A 17,900-nucleotide genomic window follows, 5' to 3' on the forward strand; every position below is an offset into this window, starting at 1 on the left:
AACCGTGTGTATGTGACAAATAAAATTTGATCAAAACATTGTGCACAAATGCATGAGAAGCACAGAGAAATACTAAAATAACACATTTAGAGTACTATTTGAATAAAATGGCATTTGTACTACTGATGGAAATGTTTGCAATGAGGGATGCAGGCAAGTACATCCAAAGGTTATTAAAGTAGCTAAAGTATATGGTAAGTGTAACTTCATTACCTTTTGATGCTGGTGTAGTACTGGTCTATGAAGTCAGTAGCCAGCGGCAGCAGCTCCTCTTTGGTTCGAGATTCGTCCGGCTTGCGGCTCCCCTGGCTAGGTGTCATGATGGACCCAAAACACACACACTCAGTGCAGAGCGGCAACTGAAAGGCAATGTGGATGACATCACGTCAAGGCTCTGATGACATAAAGCACTGAATTTCTTTGTGGTTTCCTGACACAGGTCCTTTGTTCAGTTCACATGGATTCCATAACACCTGGAAAATACTTCTCCCTCCATCTCTTGTTCTCCCTCGATCACGCTCTCTCTCCTACAGACGTATTAATGTAAGACTAAAGTAGAGTAATGCTCCCCCCCCCCTAGTCCTGTCAGAACAACCAGTCTAGTGTGCTTTACTTAAATGTCATGAAGCCCACTCATTTACCATTCCATTAAATATGCAATTTTGAATGACAAATGATTCAAGAATCAATGGGTATATAACTTATGCCCAATAAAGTTAGTTCAACTGTTGTACCCCATCACAACCCAAAATATAAGCTTGCTTTGCGTCAAGGTCAATCAACATAACCTCAAACCATGGTTAAGACTTTACATTTTGATATCATGGATGGTCATTCCTTGCATCTATAGCTCTGTCTACGAATCCGAGAGCAGTTACATTTGTCTAACCCCATCCCTCAGCTTTTTACCAAAAGAGTGGCCGGGTGCCTGCTAGTGACTGAATTAGTCATGGAGTCAAAGTGGCAGCCTTCAATTGAGCAGAGAACACACAGACCGGAGAAGAAACGTAAAGAGGCCAGAAGAAAGAGGAACAGAGACAGAGACAGAAAAAAAAGGAGACTGATCACCACCCAGACCAACCTTGTATGGTCAGAGGAATACAATTATAATTGAAGTGCGCCGTCACTTTGGGTAGCCGTTAATGCATTCCCCAGATTAGAGGCAGAGGAGGAAATAGGGAGAAAACGGTCACCCGAGCACAAACCCAGAGTGGAAATTTAACAGTAACAACAGCGCTGCTGCTAAAATGGGCAGTCTAGTCACGCTGGCTGAACCAGCCACCCACTCGCACTGTCCAGCCAGTCAGGTTTTGTCCCAAACCCCCCCTTGCTCTGCTCAAACAACCCAGCCATCCAATTCAACATGACGCTCGCTAAAGTTGCGAGTCCCAGAAGTAAACAACATGCACAATTACATGGCCGGTGAGCATGACTAGGTGATGGAAGGGAGAGACCGAGCAAGAGATATATTAAGAGAGAAAGAGGGAAAGGAAAAGAGGGTGATGAGCAGAGTCAGAGTGTTAAAAATAAAACAAAACAAATCCCTCGCCTCACTACATCCGCTCGCCATAAGGCTCTGCGCATTCATGCCACACAGCTGTCCTTTATGGCTTAGACAGAACATTCTGTGATACATTATACTTCTGAAGATGCACCATTAGAATCCTATTCATTGGGATACATAGTAGGCTGTCGTCCGATAAGTTGCTGTTAGCTAGGCTGGTGTTAAAACACCAAGCCGACGCTGTTCAGATAAATGACTAAATGCTTAGGTCTTGCTCTAGGGGGTTGCAGTTAAGCACCTTGTGACAAACGTATTTGTAAGAAAATTGCTAGATAATTACAAACTGATTGGATTGATTGAATGGTTGGTTGATTGGCTAATTGACTAATCGATTGATTGATGAGGAAGCCACTGTTCTGCAGACAAGAAGAAAAGACAGTTCCGTACCTTACTAGAGCTGTGGTGTAGAGTGTCATTGTAAGTGACTCCAGTCTCCACATTCTTGATCTTCATGAAGCGTGGGCATTTGGAGGGGCTGCCATTCATAAGAGCCTTGTTAGGGGAGATCCTCCCCTGTGCTGGAGGCTAGAGGGATGAGATGGATGTTTAAGAGAATTAATACATTTTAGTCTGTAGAGTAGCGCATAATGCTTCTACTGAGATGGCCTTTGAACCCACCTCTGAGTGGAGGTTTGATATGATAACAACTTTAGGTAAAGAGGGAAAATGAGAGAGAGAGGCTGTGTTGACAATTCTGATATTTTGGTCTTTTGACCAATCAGAGCAGATCTTTGGCAATAAAAATTGTCCACAATTTTTTTTTTTTTTGTATTGGGCTGTGTGTAAACGCAGCCAGAGACTGATAGAGAAAGTCCATACCATGGACTGCAAATGTGAGCTCCAACATAAGTCCACCAGCAGCATTCTTTTCTCAGCCGTCTGAATCCCAATTCTGACCTTCTTGCCATCAATTGGTCTTTTGACCAATCAGATCAGATCTTTTGACAATTTTTTTTTATTTAACTAGGCAAGTTCATTAAGAACAAAATCTTACTTACAATGACGGCCTACCCCGGCCAAAACCTAACCCAGACAAAGCTGGGCAAATTGTGCGCCACCCTATTGGACTCCCAATTACAGCCAGTTGTGATACAGCCTGGAATCGAACCAGAGTCTTTAGTGATGCCTCTAGCACTGAGATGCGGTGCCTTAGACCGCTGAGCCACTCGGGAGTCAAAAACGTCATAATTGGGCACCTGTGTAAACGCAGCCAGTGAGAGACAGGAGACACACACCCCCATCAGGTAGAAAGGTAATCAGCATCCTTAACACTAGCATGATTGACTGCTAATTGCCAGCTCTCTCAGCTTGTCTACTCTGATGTGGTTATTAAGCGATGATCGCTTGAATGAATGTAATTTACCACAAGTTTGATTGTTGTATTGAATTGATTCTAAAGTGCTCAGGTCTCTCCATGCGGCTGAACCTCAAATCAAAAGGAAATCAATCCCACACCTTGTAATAGCGCTCATCATCATCTCTCAAGACATTATTGCAAAACCACGCGGTGAAGGCACCTCAAACAACGGGCATAAATTGTAGTGCTCGCTGAGGGGATGAAAGCAAAACGTCAATCGAGGCCCATTGAAATTTCAGAGAATAGGAGGAGAGACCCATCTGAATTAATTTGATTCCTCAGAGAGAGAAGTGATTCTGTGCCCATTACGAAATGCTCACCCACCCAGCCAGCTGCATACAAACGTGTGCCATTGTCATCATCTCCAAGTTCCTCTATACAGAAAGCCTATTGTGCAGCTAGGCCGCAGAAAGAGAGCTTATTACCCCTGTAGTCAAACAGCCAGAGGAAGGCAGACGAGTACAATTACACTTTACATGTTAAGTAGGAGAGAGAACGAGAGAGAGAACATTAACTTAACATTAAGAACATGAATCATGAATTGGGGGAATGAAGAAAAAAATGGATCAGTTGACAGAGTTTGACTGGTTGAACTCTTTTCAGTGACATTATGCAGAAGAGCACAGGATAAGAGAACTTCTGCCACGGTGCTACTTATGCTTATCCTGAGGTGCATCAAAGGAGAGCCAAGCGACATCTCCAGAACCCGGTGGCGGTATCGTGACAGAACATTCTGCCACTTCTACTTATTAACCAGTCAATTATACAGTAGAAGCTTTAGCAGTGAGCTCAGCACAAGACACAGCCAGAGTCCAGGACAGTCCTCCCCATAAAGTAAGAAATAATCATTCCAAGCCTATCATGTCATCAAGCCCTTTCAGTCTAAATGAAATACAAATTTCAACTCTACAACCGTGTAATTTGGTAGTTCTGTAGCCTCCCGTCTCTCGTAGGATGGAGAATGACATATTGCACAACAAGTGGATGTCCTGCTTCACCATATTATCAAGGAAATATGGAAAATGGCTGAGAGAATCAAAAGGTAATTTATAACAATTATACATTCATCTCAGACTTTTTACATGTTAGTCATACACCTCTACACTCTCCTATGAGTCAGAAGTCATGGCACACACCTACTGTAGGCCATCTGGAAACACAGCTCTGCATCTACCTACGATGGCGCCAGTACGCCTGGCTGAGACACACACCTCCCCAATCCCCACTACACACACACACACGCACGTATCCCAGACCACAAAGACCTAAATGGAGGGGACCTCAAAATACCTAATTTGGAGAGGGCCAAATCAGAGGAGAAAGATGAATCAGCTCCCTCTGCAACCACAGCTGCACACATTCATTAGTTCCTTCGATCATGTCTCTCCATCCGGCCTCATTCACTACGAGAGCAGGGGGCTCAAGCAGCCCAGCCTACGTCACAAGTGGGTGGATCATCATGGGACCATGTGCGGATTATGACGCAAACGTGCATGTGTAGACGCGCACACACACACACACACACAACCCAGACCCCTGGCTCTCTCTCTCCACTTACAACCAGACTCTCCATATGAGATGTGTAAACTGGCTTTCATGCTCTGACAGCTATCAGCCGGAAGGATCGAATGCCCAGGTGATGAGATCGTGAGCCAAAAGGGGCTTTGCCTTGTTGTTATGATACACATTGACCCGCATTCACAGTCACACTCGTCGAAAGCTCTAAGAGTTCCAAGAACAAGGAACATGCAATATATAGATTAGGGGGTTATAGAAGCATATGTCATGTGCGACTCTAGGGGAATCGCCATGGGCTGGCATGCGCTTACACACACATATGGGAGGATAGGCTTTCACAAGCGGGTTCACTCGAAAGGCATGTAAGTACACATTCATAAACATATGCACACACTTATAAAAAACGGTTCCAAAAGGGTTCTTCGGCTGTCCCCATAGGAGAACCCTTTGCGGTTCCATGAAGAATAGTCTGTGTAAAGAGTTCTACCTGGAAGCAAAAAACTGGTTTTCCAAAGGGTTCTCCTATGTGGACAGTCAAAGAACCCTTAGGAAAAAAAGGTGCTAACTAGAACCGAAGAGTGCACACGCACACAAACATAGTTGAGTGTTTTTACCTCGTCCTTCTCAGAGTAAGGGTTGGTGAGCACCGTCTGCATGTTGTTGTCCTTCCTCCACAGGTCTTCACACACACTGTTTTTATCAGACGCCAGCTGGGGTGACATACCATTTCCCATACCAAGGTCCCTGCAAGGCACATACAGTTCCGTGAAAGGTAGGTGTGTTAACATCTGGTATTAAAACCCACTATTTACGTCTTCACTTTGATAGACGAGATCAAAACATAGATGAAATGCTCCCTTGAACTAAATCAAAAACACTGAGAACTTGCCAAACAATTGCTTAACATACAATAACTAATTTACTACGAATACAATGACAGTTGCTGTGGTGACAAACACATAGAAACAATAACACTAACCAAAAAGCACTAAGAGAAACAATTCCACTAAAACAACATACAGAGGAAGTATATCTAACTAAGATCTATGGGCAAGCAGAACTACATCGAACATCTGGGTCTTTCCATGAAATGAGTCTCTTTCGATATGTTAAGTAGAAATTATGCACCAATATTGAATTGTAAAAGCCTGCTAAATTATGTGCCATTTAATATGGAAAATGTATATTTTTTATATGAATAAAGACTCGCTAAAGTGCAAAAATTATGCATTTTGTTATGTACCTCTGACTTTCTAGAAGATTTTAACCCACTTAACCTTGGTTGCTTTGACATTCATTTCTGAAGATTATTTATTTCATTACGGATTCATTTCAGGCTAAAAACAAAAGAAACCTGTCCCTCATTTTAAGGTCAACCCTGTTTACGTGGACTGAACTTTAAATGTTTTACATTGAGCATCGAATAGTTAAATCAGTGTAAAAGTAAAAGTGGTTCTCGTCTTTTTGGCCATTTCCTGGTGTTTTGTGGTGGAATATTTAGTGGGTTACCCATAGATACAGGCTGGAAATGTTAACAATTCATTTTGATTTTTTTTGTGAAGCTTGCATTACACATAAGATTCCATTCCCCCTGTCGCAAGATAATTTATGGCTGATTTAAGAAGAAAAAAGTCAAACCTGTTACTTTATTTGGCACTTAATATAGTAAAAAAAATATTAAATGTAACTCGAGAGGGGAAAACATGTTTATTAAGTTGAACATGTGCTATTCATGACAGAGTGTTAAAATTAACAAAATACACTACCCAAATGGGACTTATTTCGTGGAACGACGCATCTATGGCCAAGCAGAGATTAGATAGACAATGGTTTTTTTCTATGCCTTTGTGTGCAGTAGAAACCCCATGAGACGTGAATAATCACAGCAGCAAACTCATCAGCGCGTGATTTGAGGTTTGCATTGCTTCACAACACCCACACATCTCCTCTCTCATGAGCGCATGTCCACGCTAATTGTAAATCTTCAGTCGCACGTCAGATCATTTCTCTCGCCCTAAAACACACACCACAGGGCGCCAAACTGTCTCTCCCTCACACTGCGTACAATTAATTCCTTCAATTTGCTAAACAACCATATTCATCGCCTCCACAATTCTGTAAAAAAAAAACACAAGAGTAGTTATTATACATTGCATTCCGAAAGTATTCAAACCTCTTTTGTTACGTTACAGCCTTATTCAAAAATAAATTACGTTGTTTGTTTTTAACAATCTACACACAATACCTCATAATGACAGAGTGAAAACCAGGTTGACATTTTTGCACATTTACTCAAAACAAAAAACAGAAATACCTTATTTTACATAAGTATTCAGACCCTTTGCTATGAAACTTGAAATTGAGCTCAAGTAAATCCTGTTTTCATTGATCATCCTTGAGATGTTTCTACAACTTGATTGGAGTCCACCTGTGGTAAATTCAATTGACTGGACATGATTTGGAAAGGCACTCACATGTCTATATAAGGTCCCACAGTTGACAGTGCATGTCAGAGCAAAAACCAGGCCATTAGGTCGAAGGAATTGCCCGTAGAGCTCAGAGACAGGACTGTGTTGAGGCACAGATCTGGCGAAGGGTAGCAAAACATTTCTGCAGCATTAAAGGCCCCCAAGAACACAGTGGCCTCAATCATTCTTAAATGGAATCCTAGAGCTGACCGCCCGGCCAGAATGAGCAATCGAGGGAGAAAAGCCTTGGTCAGGGAGGTGATCAAGACCCTGATGGTCACTCTGACAGAGCTCTAGAGTTCCTTTTTGGCGATGGGAGAACCTTCCAGAAGGACAACTATCTCCGCAGCACTCCACCAATCAGGCCTTTTGATAGAGTGGCTAGACGGAAGCCACTCCTCAGTAAAATTCACGTGATGGCCAGCTTGGAGTTTGGGGATGTATTTCCGCAGCAGGGACTGGGAGACTAGTCAGGATCGAGGGAAAGATGAACGGAGCAAAGTACAGAGAGATCCTTGATGAAAACCTTTCACAGAGCGCTCAGAACCTCAGACTGTGGTGACGGTTCACCTTCCAACAGGACAACGACCCTAAGCACACAGCCAAGACAACGCAGGAGTGGCTTCGGGACAAGTCTCTGAATATCCTTGAGTGGCCCAGCCAGAGCACGGACTTGAACCCAATTGAACATCTCTGGAGAGACCTGAAAATTGCTGTGCAGCGACGCTCCCCATCCAACCTGAGAGCTTGAGAGGATCTGCAGAGAGGAAATTAGATAAAACTCCCCAAATACAGGTGTACCAAGCTTGTAGTGAATCTGCTTGGATATGACAAGGCTGTAGTCACTGCCAAAGGTGCTTTAACAAAGTACTGAGTAAAAGGTCTGGGGGGGGGGGGGGGGGGGAGGACGTTTTTTGCTTTGTCATTATGGTGTACTGTGTGTAAATTATTGAGGGATTTAAAACAAATTGAATCAATTTTAGAATAAGGCTGTAATGTAACAAAATGTGGAAAAAGTCAAGGGGTCTGAATACTTTCCGAATGCACTATGCATAGTTTGTCATTGACTCGGACTCCATTATATTGTAGTGGGTTTCAGGGTGTTATTTTAACGAACCTAACACAATGGTAAATCTTAGCGCTATACTGTAGGTCAAGGGTGTGTTAGAAATATTTTGGCAATTTTTATTGTGGGAATTATGAGCGCATTAGAGCAAAAGGGCTGGCTTTTGATGAAGAAATATGTTTGAAGCTTGACCTCTCACTGGCCAATCAGAACATGCTCCATGGCACACACAAAATTCAAATTGTGTATTTACTTTTATGTATTGATTTTGTAATCAACTACGATTTTTGAACGTTAGTCCGCTATAGCCTAGGTTGTTAAATAGGCTACAGAAACCAAATATAGGCCTATCCCATCTTTGCTAAATACATTGAACACGTTTTCAGTCCACATTTTTCTAAGTAACTGAATGGCTTCAGTGTGGAAATATATTGTTAAACAGAGCATTCACATTAATATAGGGCCTAGGCCTACTGTAAATGGTGTTATAGCGGAGCCATGGATATGCCAAACGTTGTTAATAAGCAAGAGAGTGAATAATTTAAATCAAAATGAAACAAACTTGTTTTAAATCTGGCCGTCTAAATACTGTTAGGCCTACAGGCACCATAATTGCTCCCTGTGGGTATATAACATTAAGGCAATGCTGACAATGGAAGGTTTTACCCATGATAAAACTTTTCACAGAAGCTGGACAAAGATCCAATATAAAAAGAAAATATCCACTCACCGTTATACTGCTCCCAAATATAAATGTTTTATAAACATACTGGAACCATGTCACAGACCACATTCACACTTCTCCAGAAATAGCAGACGGCCCTAAATTCCATTGCACGCAAGCTGGAAGTTCTCATCATAAAACCAGGATGGTGAATAACTTTGGTTTTTAATCAAATGTGATTAACCAGCCTTCGTTATAGCCTTTAGGCATACGTCAAGGGTAGCCTAAGGAGGGTTTTAGTTTTTAAATCATATGAAACGGAAAACAAGCAATTGTTACATGAAAATACGTTCTAAATATAAGGTCAACCACTATCATCTTTTCGCATGATGGGCATATGGACACATGTAGCCTACATGGAATTTTTTGTATTTATTTTTATTTTTATTTTTTTTAAATGTACCAACCACGTTACCTCTATGACCTGCTGGTCTTAAATCTCCCAACATGCGCTGCATGAAATTCTCACTTTTGCGCTTGTTTTCAAGGACACTTCAGATATTGCCACCCCTCCCACCTCAACGCAAGCAAGCTGATATTAGACAGGTAAATTGCTGAACCTGGTGCGGAAAACGCCAGAGCGTGCCCGAAATGGCAAACTAATGTGTTTGGCACTTGCGCCGCTGTAGCACCAGCCGAAAATAGAGCCCTCAGCATGAAAACAGCTTTTGGTAAATAGCTCTAGTTAATATGCTGTTCTATTTCAATTCAACAGCTATCAACTTATTAGCGAGATGATACTGCGCAAATAGTCAGAGATAACAGTGAAAGCCTGCCCTGAGTCAATACCGCCATTTCATTTTCTATAATCCTTCACCTCTATTGGGTGCTCTTTGGAGAGCCTCTTTAGTGATTGAGCTTTGCAGTATCTGAACGTCATCATAACCCTAACAAGGAAATCAGGTTAGCTAGCCAAATCTTTCCCGTCTCAAATGCCAACACGTTTTCAGTCTGCCCTTCTAAAATACAGGAGGCATTTAAAGCTAATTTGTTGTTAAGTACCATAGCTTATTTATCAACCACAATATAATTTCCACAGTGCTTTGTTTTGAGGTAGACAGGTAGACTTAAAGTACATTTTACATCTGTTTTCCAAAGAAGCTATGATTAATTTGAGGATGGGAACCAGCAGAGCACACATAGGGGGTTGACGCAGTGCTATTGATTGAGGTACTGTATGTACCATGCTCTCTCAGATTTTGAATGGATACATGTACACAGGAGGTGTAAGATGTCAGTGTCTACAGTATAATCACTACTGCAGGCCTTTGAGTGGGTTACAGTCAACAATAGTAGCTCCCCAAAGAAAATAACCACAAGAATCAGATTGAAACCTTTTAATCCATCTGTCACGGACCAATTGCTCCCTGATGTGAATAGAAACAAACACACTAGAAATGTAGAGATCTATAATTAGCCTGAAGTAATATTCTCATTCTACCATCTAACCAACTAAATGATCACTGTGTTGTGGCGTTGTGATGTGTATGTATGGTCGGGTTCAATAGGTCAGCTCACCGGTCCACCTGCACCTCAGCGTCCCTGTGCTCTATGGTAATCTGTTCCTCTCCGTTGATCTCTCTCTTACTGTTCTTGATCAGCTGCAGCACCGGCTCGATCTCCTTCAGCATGTCGTTGTTCTCCTCCACACCGTTCAGAAGCAGCGCCCCGCAACCCCTGTCTCTGAGCATGGGATCTTGGGCTGCGATCAGTGCCTGCACTCCTCCCCTCTGGAGCATGGCCTCTCTGTGTAACGGGGTCACCGAGGGGGAGGACAGGTTCTCGATGGCCCTCAGCTGCTGTGGGTCCTTGCCTCCCTGCCCCGGGCTAAGGGGGCTTAACGGACAGCAGCGCTCGTAGGACTTGGAAGCGGGGAAGACTGGCCTGGTGATCCTGACGGTCCTCTGATGTCCATCCCCAGTCAGGGTGGTCTCCAGGTGGGTGGTGAAGCCCTCTGGGCCCCGGAGGATGAGGACAGCGTGGCTCTCAGGGGACACATTCTTCAGGGTCTCCAGGGCCCGCTCATAGCTGAGGTCCACCAGGGGCTTGTTGTTGACTGCCAGTACTATGTCCCCCACCTGGACCAGGCCACACTCTTCGGCAGACCCGCCCCGGATCAGGTCGGACACTATGACGGGCGGCTTGCAGACGCGCTGCTTGACAAGGAAGCCCAGCCCACCCACCTTTCTCTTGAAGAGACGCACCGAGATGATGTTGGGCTGCAGCTGGCACACTGTGGGCTCAGACTCCTGCATGGTGTCTGGCGGTGTATTTCCACTCAGGGATCTGTAGCATACAGAAGAAGAATTAATGGGAGTGAAGTCAAGTTGTGTTAGTAAAAGAGGACATGGACTTCACTTTGTGATCTGTTTGATAGTGTGTTTACAGATGCAAATGTGAGTCATCATAGAAACATGATTTTACACTGAACATTACAGTCTTTGAGTCATTTTAGTTGTGGAGATAATCCAGTATGTTACTGTCTGGTCCTGCTGGCACATATTGACTTCTTGTCAATCCCTTTAAAGCGCGGTCTGTCTAATTGAATGAAAACTGTAGCTATCAATGACTTGACATGTAGGGGTATTATTGAAGTAATGATCTGATCCTGGATCAGTAGTGAACCTATTCGATTTCTCTCCCTGCTCTTCTGGATGTGTTGTAACATACAGTATTTCAGTTTCTGATTGACTGTTACGTTCTTAGCTGTAAGGTTGTTGTGTTTGAGCAGTGGAAAGTGCTTTAGACAGTTTGTCACAAAAGAATATCAAACCTTGGCAATGTTGGCTGTTTGTGATCTGTTTGATGTAATAACATATATTTATTTTCTTATCTATTTAGAAATAGTGAGTAAGATAAAGGCTTCAATGCAAGATGACTCATCTTGTTTATAGCGATACCCTCGCCAGACAGAAAAATCATACGTTTGTATGGCTATGCAACTCTGAGCTGAGTGAAAGACAGCAGACAACGTTGCACGGCAGATGGGCTGGGTTACACACAACTTTCAAAACATAGTATACATAGTTAGCAATGTTCAACACACTTCTCTTTTATTTTTCAAATGCTTTTCAAAATGTTCCAATTGGCTACGTTTGTATGACTTCAATAACCCACACAATATGACCATGTCTATAGTTTCTTAAAATCATTTCAATGTTAGCAATCCAGCAGAATTCATAACATGGGCAATGCTTGATTGCGGTGAGGTGACATGTTCTTGTGGGTGGTAAAGTATCAATAAAAAAATATTAAAAATGAGAGCACCAAGGACAGCTCGCTTTGCATATAACCAATCCAGCACCACGGACATCGCTCATTATCCCTTAGTGCATTACAATTTCGTTCAGGGTTCTCTAGCTTCACGTAACCATTTTTTAAACGTTTAAATATTTTGACGAGTATGTACTGTTTGTAACCAACGGTATCATACATTTAGTGTTAGATGTTTTTTAAATTCCGATCACTTTCCCAAAAATGTAAGTTAGCTGTTCACACGCAGAAATGCCAGACATTGTCCATCTATCGCTGAGACAAAGTGAAAGAACCAGAAAGATCAGTGTTAGTCCACTGGAATTATTTGAAGTTTGGTTCTTTTCATTATTTGTTTATATCCTGCCCATTGGGGAAACCAAAGAGCACTTGTTCGACTGCTCAGTTCATATTCCCCCGGACACAATGAAAACTCTTCATGGCAATCCCTGATCTTCCTACTTCTCCTCGATCACATTCCCAAATACAGGTGTGCCAAGCTTGTAGCGTCATACCCAAGAAGACTCTATGCTATAAATCACTGCCAAAGGTGCTTCAACAAAGTACTGAGTAAAGAGTCTGAATGCTTATGTAAATGTGATTCCAATTTATTTTTAATAAATAAGCAAGAATTTTAAAAAAAAACTGTTTTTGCCCTGTCATTATGGGGCATTGTGTGTAGATTGAGGGGGGGAAAAAACTATTTTATACATTTTATAAGGCTTCAACTTAACAAAATGTGGAAAAAGTCCAGGGGTCTGAATACTTCCCAAAGGCACTGTACATACCCTAGGCAGAGGTACTCAACCCTACGAGGTCCAGAGCCTGCTGGTTTTCAGTGCTCTCTGATAATTTACTGAACACACCTGGTGTCTCTGATTAGAGGGGAACAATGAATAAAAATGCACTGCAACTGGCTTTGAGTTCCAGAGTTGAGTTTGAGAGCACAAGGCTATGGTGTATATAGTCAGCACCAGTGGCCATGCAACCTAATGTTTGTTACTTTTATGCAGCAAGTGCATCTTCCTATTGCGCTCATTGCGAAACACACATCCGTTTTCTGATTTTTAAAAACAAAGCTTTGCATGTGTAGCAAAGCGGACCCTGGGTATCCAAGGGAGGTGACTGGTGGGAATGAGGAAGACCCGTGGTTGTAGAAAAATAGTACTTGATTCATTGTAGATGAAAAGTACTCGATGTATTAGAACTTGATTTATTGTAGACTTCAGCAAACATGACGTGACTTGACAAACAGCAGTAACATCCAGGGTACAAAAATGACGGAAGACGGCGAGTCTAACCTCAGCCCTTCAATAGGGTTTCTACTGCAGGTAAGAGTATGACTAAATGCTAAACAGCATAACTGGCGATTGCACCTCTCAACAGAGCCCAACTAAAGAGTCTACCAGGACATCTAAAATCAACTGCAAGTACATAAAGGATTCAACAAACATTGTAAAATTGGGCTCAACCCCGAGTTGAGAGAAAAGGACAGCATGTAGTTAAAATATATATATATATATATATATATATATATATATCGTAGCACCTAAACCACGCAAATAATGATTCACCAATGAGAATGTACATTTAATTAGACAATTTTTACGTTGTTAATTAAGACCAGGCAATCCTATGGAAAAACATGATTTAAGTAAAACACATTCATTACTTTAAATAACCATATTTAGTCCAGTACCCTATAGTTTAAAAGACAGCGCTGCATTAAGTAGAACATGATTAGAGATAGTACTCAGAAACAAACCTTGGGTGAGCTGCGCGCTAATTACCTAACTCACCACGCCTGGCTTCAACCTAAGCAATCAACTTGGTAGCAAACATTTAAGGGCAGGCACACCTAAAATGGAGGATAACTATGCATGGCAAGGGACTAGTGCACTTTACCCAAACCACATGTATATAAACTCAGCAAAAAAAGAAAAGTCCCTTTTTCAGGACCCTGTCTTTCAAAGATAATTTGTAAAAATCCAAATAACTCACATTTCGTCATTGTAAAGGGTTTAAACACTGTTTCACATGCTTGTGAAGAGCCCGGATCGCATGTCTGGGACCTGTTGGATCGGAGGGTGAGGGCTAGGGCCATTCCCCCAGAAATGTCCGGGAACTTGCAGGTACCTTGGTGGAAGAGTGGGGTAACATCTCACAGCAAGAACTGGAAAATCTGGTGCAGTCCATGAGGAGGAGATGCACTGCAGTACTTAATGCAGCTGGTGGCAACGTCAGATACTGACTGTTACTTTTGATTTTGACCCCCCCTTTGTTCAGGGACACATTATTCCATTTCTGTTAGTCACATGTCTGTGGAACTTGTTCAGTTTATGTCTCAGTTGTTGAACCTTGTTATGTTCATACAAATATTTACACATGTTAAGTTTGCTGAAAATAAACGCAGTTGACAGTGAGAGGACGCTTCTTTTTTTGCTGAGTTTATAACTTTTTACAGATCAGTGACTGAAATAAGACTTGACTTTAGCTATATTTATTAGATTATACAGAAGCAGGACTGGACAACCTTCTTTACATGCAGCTTGAGGTTTAGGTCATGGTCAAGGTTTCTGGCCATAGGCTTTACATTAGTGGACAAATGAACAAGGTTATTTACAATCTGTGTTCTAGCAAGACGGGGGGGGGTCAATAAAACAACCTTTGATTTCTTATCATTGAGCTGGAGAAAATTGTCGGTCATCCAACATTTGATGTCAGCAAGACACTTGTGAAGGGTATGGTCTCTGGGTCTGATTGGTTAATAAAGCCGTGCGAACTGAATGTTATGATTGCAGATGATGTCACCAAGGGAAGCATGACAGATAAAAAAGGATGAGGCCCAGTCTGACCCCTGAGAGACACCATAGTGAATCGGTGCTGGGGACCCTACTGAACCACCCATGCTCACTGAGAAAATTCTGCCACAGATATGACCTGAGCCAGTCGAGGGCAATGCTGGAGATTCCCACTCACCTCTCCAGCCAGTCAACAAAGATGTTAAGATCAAGAGTATCAAATGCGGCACTGAGATCAAAATAACTAAAATAGAGCATTCACCGACAGACAACAGAAGATCATTACTGACTTTCAATAAAGCAGCGTTCTTGCTTTGAAGTGAGCAGAAGCCAGACTGGAAGTTGTTCATACTCAAATAAGCCAACTATTGCCAGAAAAATACAACTTTTTGTAAAATCTTGGATAAAAAAAAATTATAATCAAGAAAGACATTTGGAGATAGGTCTATAATTACTCAGTGAGGAGGGGTCTAGATTGGGATTTTTAAGGAGAGGTTGAATCACAGCAGTTAGTCAGAGAGCTATTTACAATAGAATGTTGGGGACAACTGTAGGCATAACGGGGTGTCAGGGTAGCCTAGTGGTTAGAGCGTTAGACTAGTAACTGGAAGGTTGCAAGTTCAAACCCCCGAGCTGACAAGGTACAAAACTGTCATTCTGCCCCTGAACAGGCAGTTAACTCACTGTTCCTAGGTCGTCATTGAAAATAAGAATTTGTTCTTAACTAATTAAAATAAATAGGTGGTCTTTATGGGAACTACAGTATCAAGGAGAAACTCAAAGGATATTTGAGTGAAAGGAAGCAGTAGTCTTAGAGTAGTTGCCTCAAGTGCCCCCTGACCAGAAATGATGGTATGGTTCTGGGATCTAATATTATTTTTGTACTTTTCTGTAAAGAATCGTTAAAACTGTTCGCATGTCAGGCATGCCCAGGCTGTACCACAACCGGCCGTGATTGGGAGTCCCATAGGGCGGGCCCAGCGTCGTCCGGGTTTGGCCACTGTAGGCCGTAATTGTAAATAAGAATTTGTTCTTAACTGACTTGACTAGTTAAAAAAACGTTCAATTAAAATAAAACAGGTAGGCCTCCCGGGTGGCGGAGTGGTTAAGGGCGCTGTACTGCAGCACCAGCTGTGTCATCAGAGTCCCTGGGTTCGCGCCCAGGCTCTGTCGTAACCGACCGGGAGGTCCGTGGGGCGACGCACAATTGGCCTAGCGTCGCCTGGGTTAGGGAGGGCTTGGTCGGTAGGGGTGTCCTTGTCTCATCGCGCACCAGAGACTCCTGTGGCGGGCTGGGCGCAGTGTGCGCTAACCAAGGTGGCCAGGTGCACGGTGTTTCCTCCGGCGCATTGGTGCGGCTGGCTTCCGGGTTGGATGCGTGCTGTGTTAAGAAGCAGTGCGGCTTGGTTGGGTTGTGTATCGGAGGACGCATGACTTTCAACCTTCGTCTCTCCCGAGCCCGTACGGGAGTTGTAGCGATGAGACAAGATAGTAGCTACTACAACAATTGGATACCACGAAATTGGGGAGAAAAAGGGGTAAAAAATAAAATAAAAAATAAAAAAAACAGCTTGTTGTAATCAGAATTTTCTAATGGTGGGAGTTTAGAGAACAGGGTGAGAAGTAGTCAGCTCTTGCATCTTTAAAGCAGCAATCTGTAGTTCTAACAATTAAAAAGAATCACCCCACCACTAGTTTGGTAAAAAGCTTGAGGGATGGGGCTGGAGAAATGTAACCACTCAAACTCATGGACAGAGCTGTGGATACAAGGACTGAACATTCATGATATCAAAATTATAGTGTTACCATGCTTTGAGGCTATACAGCCCTCAAACTCAACTCTGGAACCGAAAGCCAGATCCACTGCGTTTTTTTTAATTGTTGCCCTCTAAATCAGGGACTACATTAAACCAGGGACTGATTTAGACCTGGAACACCAGGTGGGTGCAGGTAGAACAGAAGACCAGCGGGCTCCAGACCTTGTAGGGTAAGAGTTGAATACCCCTGCTGTTGTTGTTTTTTTTTTACATGTACATTGTTTACAAACAAAGGAGAAAAACAAGCTTATATTTTTGGTGCTGATGTGGTACAACAGTTCAACTAAGCTCACAAGGCACATACATATAAGTTATATTCGTCAAGAATCAATGGCTATACAGTATCATTTAAGTCTAAAAATGTATGTAGCTACTGCAGATTGCCCATTTAACCGTAATTTCTCATCCTTCCATGCATGTTCAGATGTTCTAAATTCACTTTTTAAAAAGGCACAAGTGTGATCATTTAATCAAGGTGAGACTTTGGCAGCCAGTTTATTATTGGATTTAACTGGTGCCACAGTTCAAAGTAAATATTGTCAAAGTAATGCGCTATCCACTATTTTTGGAAAGCCATTAACCGACAAATCAACAGTAAGATTGAGGAGTTGTTACATTCGATTTGACAGTATATAATGTGTGAAACAGCAACGATAGTGATGCATAATCAACAGCACTAAACAGCCATAAAATGCGTAATTTTCTGTATGGTGCGTTGTTTGAATAATTCAAGAAACTCACCTCTGAGAACAACAAGTTCACTTGCACAAAGAACTGTTGCAAATACAAGTGACAGATGAACTCCTCTCGTGCGTATTCGTTGTCCTCGGAATCTGCACACACAGGTTGTTCGCTTCGCTCGAGCTCCTCAAGTCCCACTTGTGTGCGTTGTCTCATTAGAGTCGCGGCATGCCTGTGCTTCTCTGCGCGCCAGGGTGCCGTATAAATATGGAGCACGAGAGACACTGTGACGAGCGCAGATTGGGTCGTGCGCGGGCATTTATACCCTGGTCGGTGTAGTTTCTACTTCTTTAATCACCAAACTACACTAGTCCCTTCTGAGTACACACGTCCCACCCATTGCAAATGTTATTGCCAATATTTGTATTTACCCACATGTTGTTTACTCCATTTTAAACTTCAAAACATGACTTGTGTGTAGGCAATATAAGGAGATTGCCTAATGGCACCAAAATACGCAATTCTGCCAATTGTGTGGCCCATGCCCTTGATATCAATTCATGAAATTATTTTAGACTACATTTGATTGCATGTGTCATATTAATTTAAATGATTGATCAGGAGTATAGGTTGTGGCATTTAATAACTACTT

General features: G+C 42.4%; 1 protein-coding gene across 2 annotated transcripts in view; it reads right to left on the reverse strand.

The window, feature by feature from the left end:
- The window catches only part of LOC139412099 (nitric oxide synthase 1 (neuronal)), a 61,470-nt gene extending 44,020 nt beyond the window's left edge, over positions 1-17,450 (reverse strand). For both annotated transcript variants that reach the window (XM_071158893.1, XM_071158892.1), the window contains exons 1-5: positions 17,309-17,450; positions 10,216-10,983; positions 5,054-5,183; positions 1,952-2,089; positions 214-359 (exon numbers count right to left, since the gene is read on the reverse strand). In XM_071158893.1, coding sequence (XP_071014994.1) covers positions 214-359; positions 1,952-2,089; positions 5,054-5,183; positions 10,216-10,952 — 1,151 coding nt within the window. In that variant the 5' untranslated portion in view covers positions 10,953-10,983; positions 17,309-17,450. The remainder of the gene's footprint in view (positions 1-213; positions 360-1,951; positions 2,090-5,053; positions 5,184-10,215; positions 10,984-17,308) is intronic.
- Between the last annotated feature and the right edge of the window lie 450 nt (positions 17,451-17,900).

Source organism: Oncorhynchus clarkii, chromosome 6 (genome assembly GCF_045791955.1).
Source record: "Oncorhynchus clarkii lewisi isolate Uvic-CL-2024 chromosome 6, UVic_Ocla_1.0, whole genome shotgun sequence".
Lineage (NCBI taxonomy): Eukaryota > Metazoa > Chordata > Actinopteri > Salmoniformes > Salmonidae > Oncorhynchus > Oncorhynchus clarkii.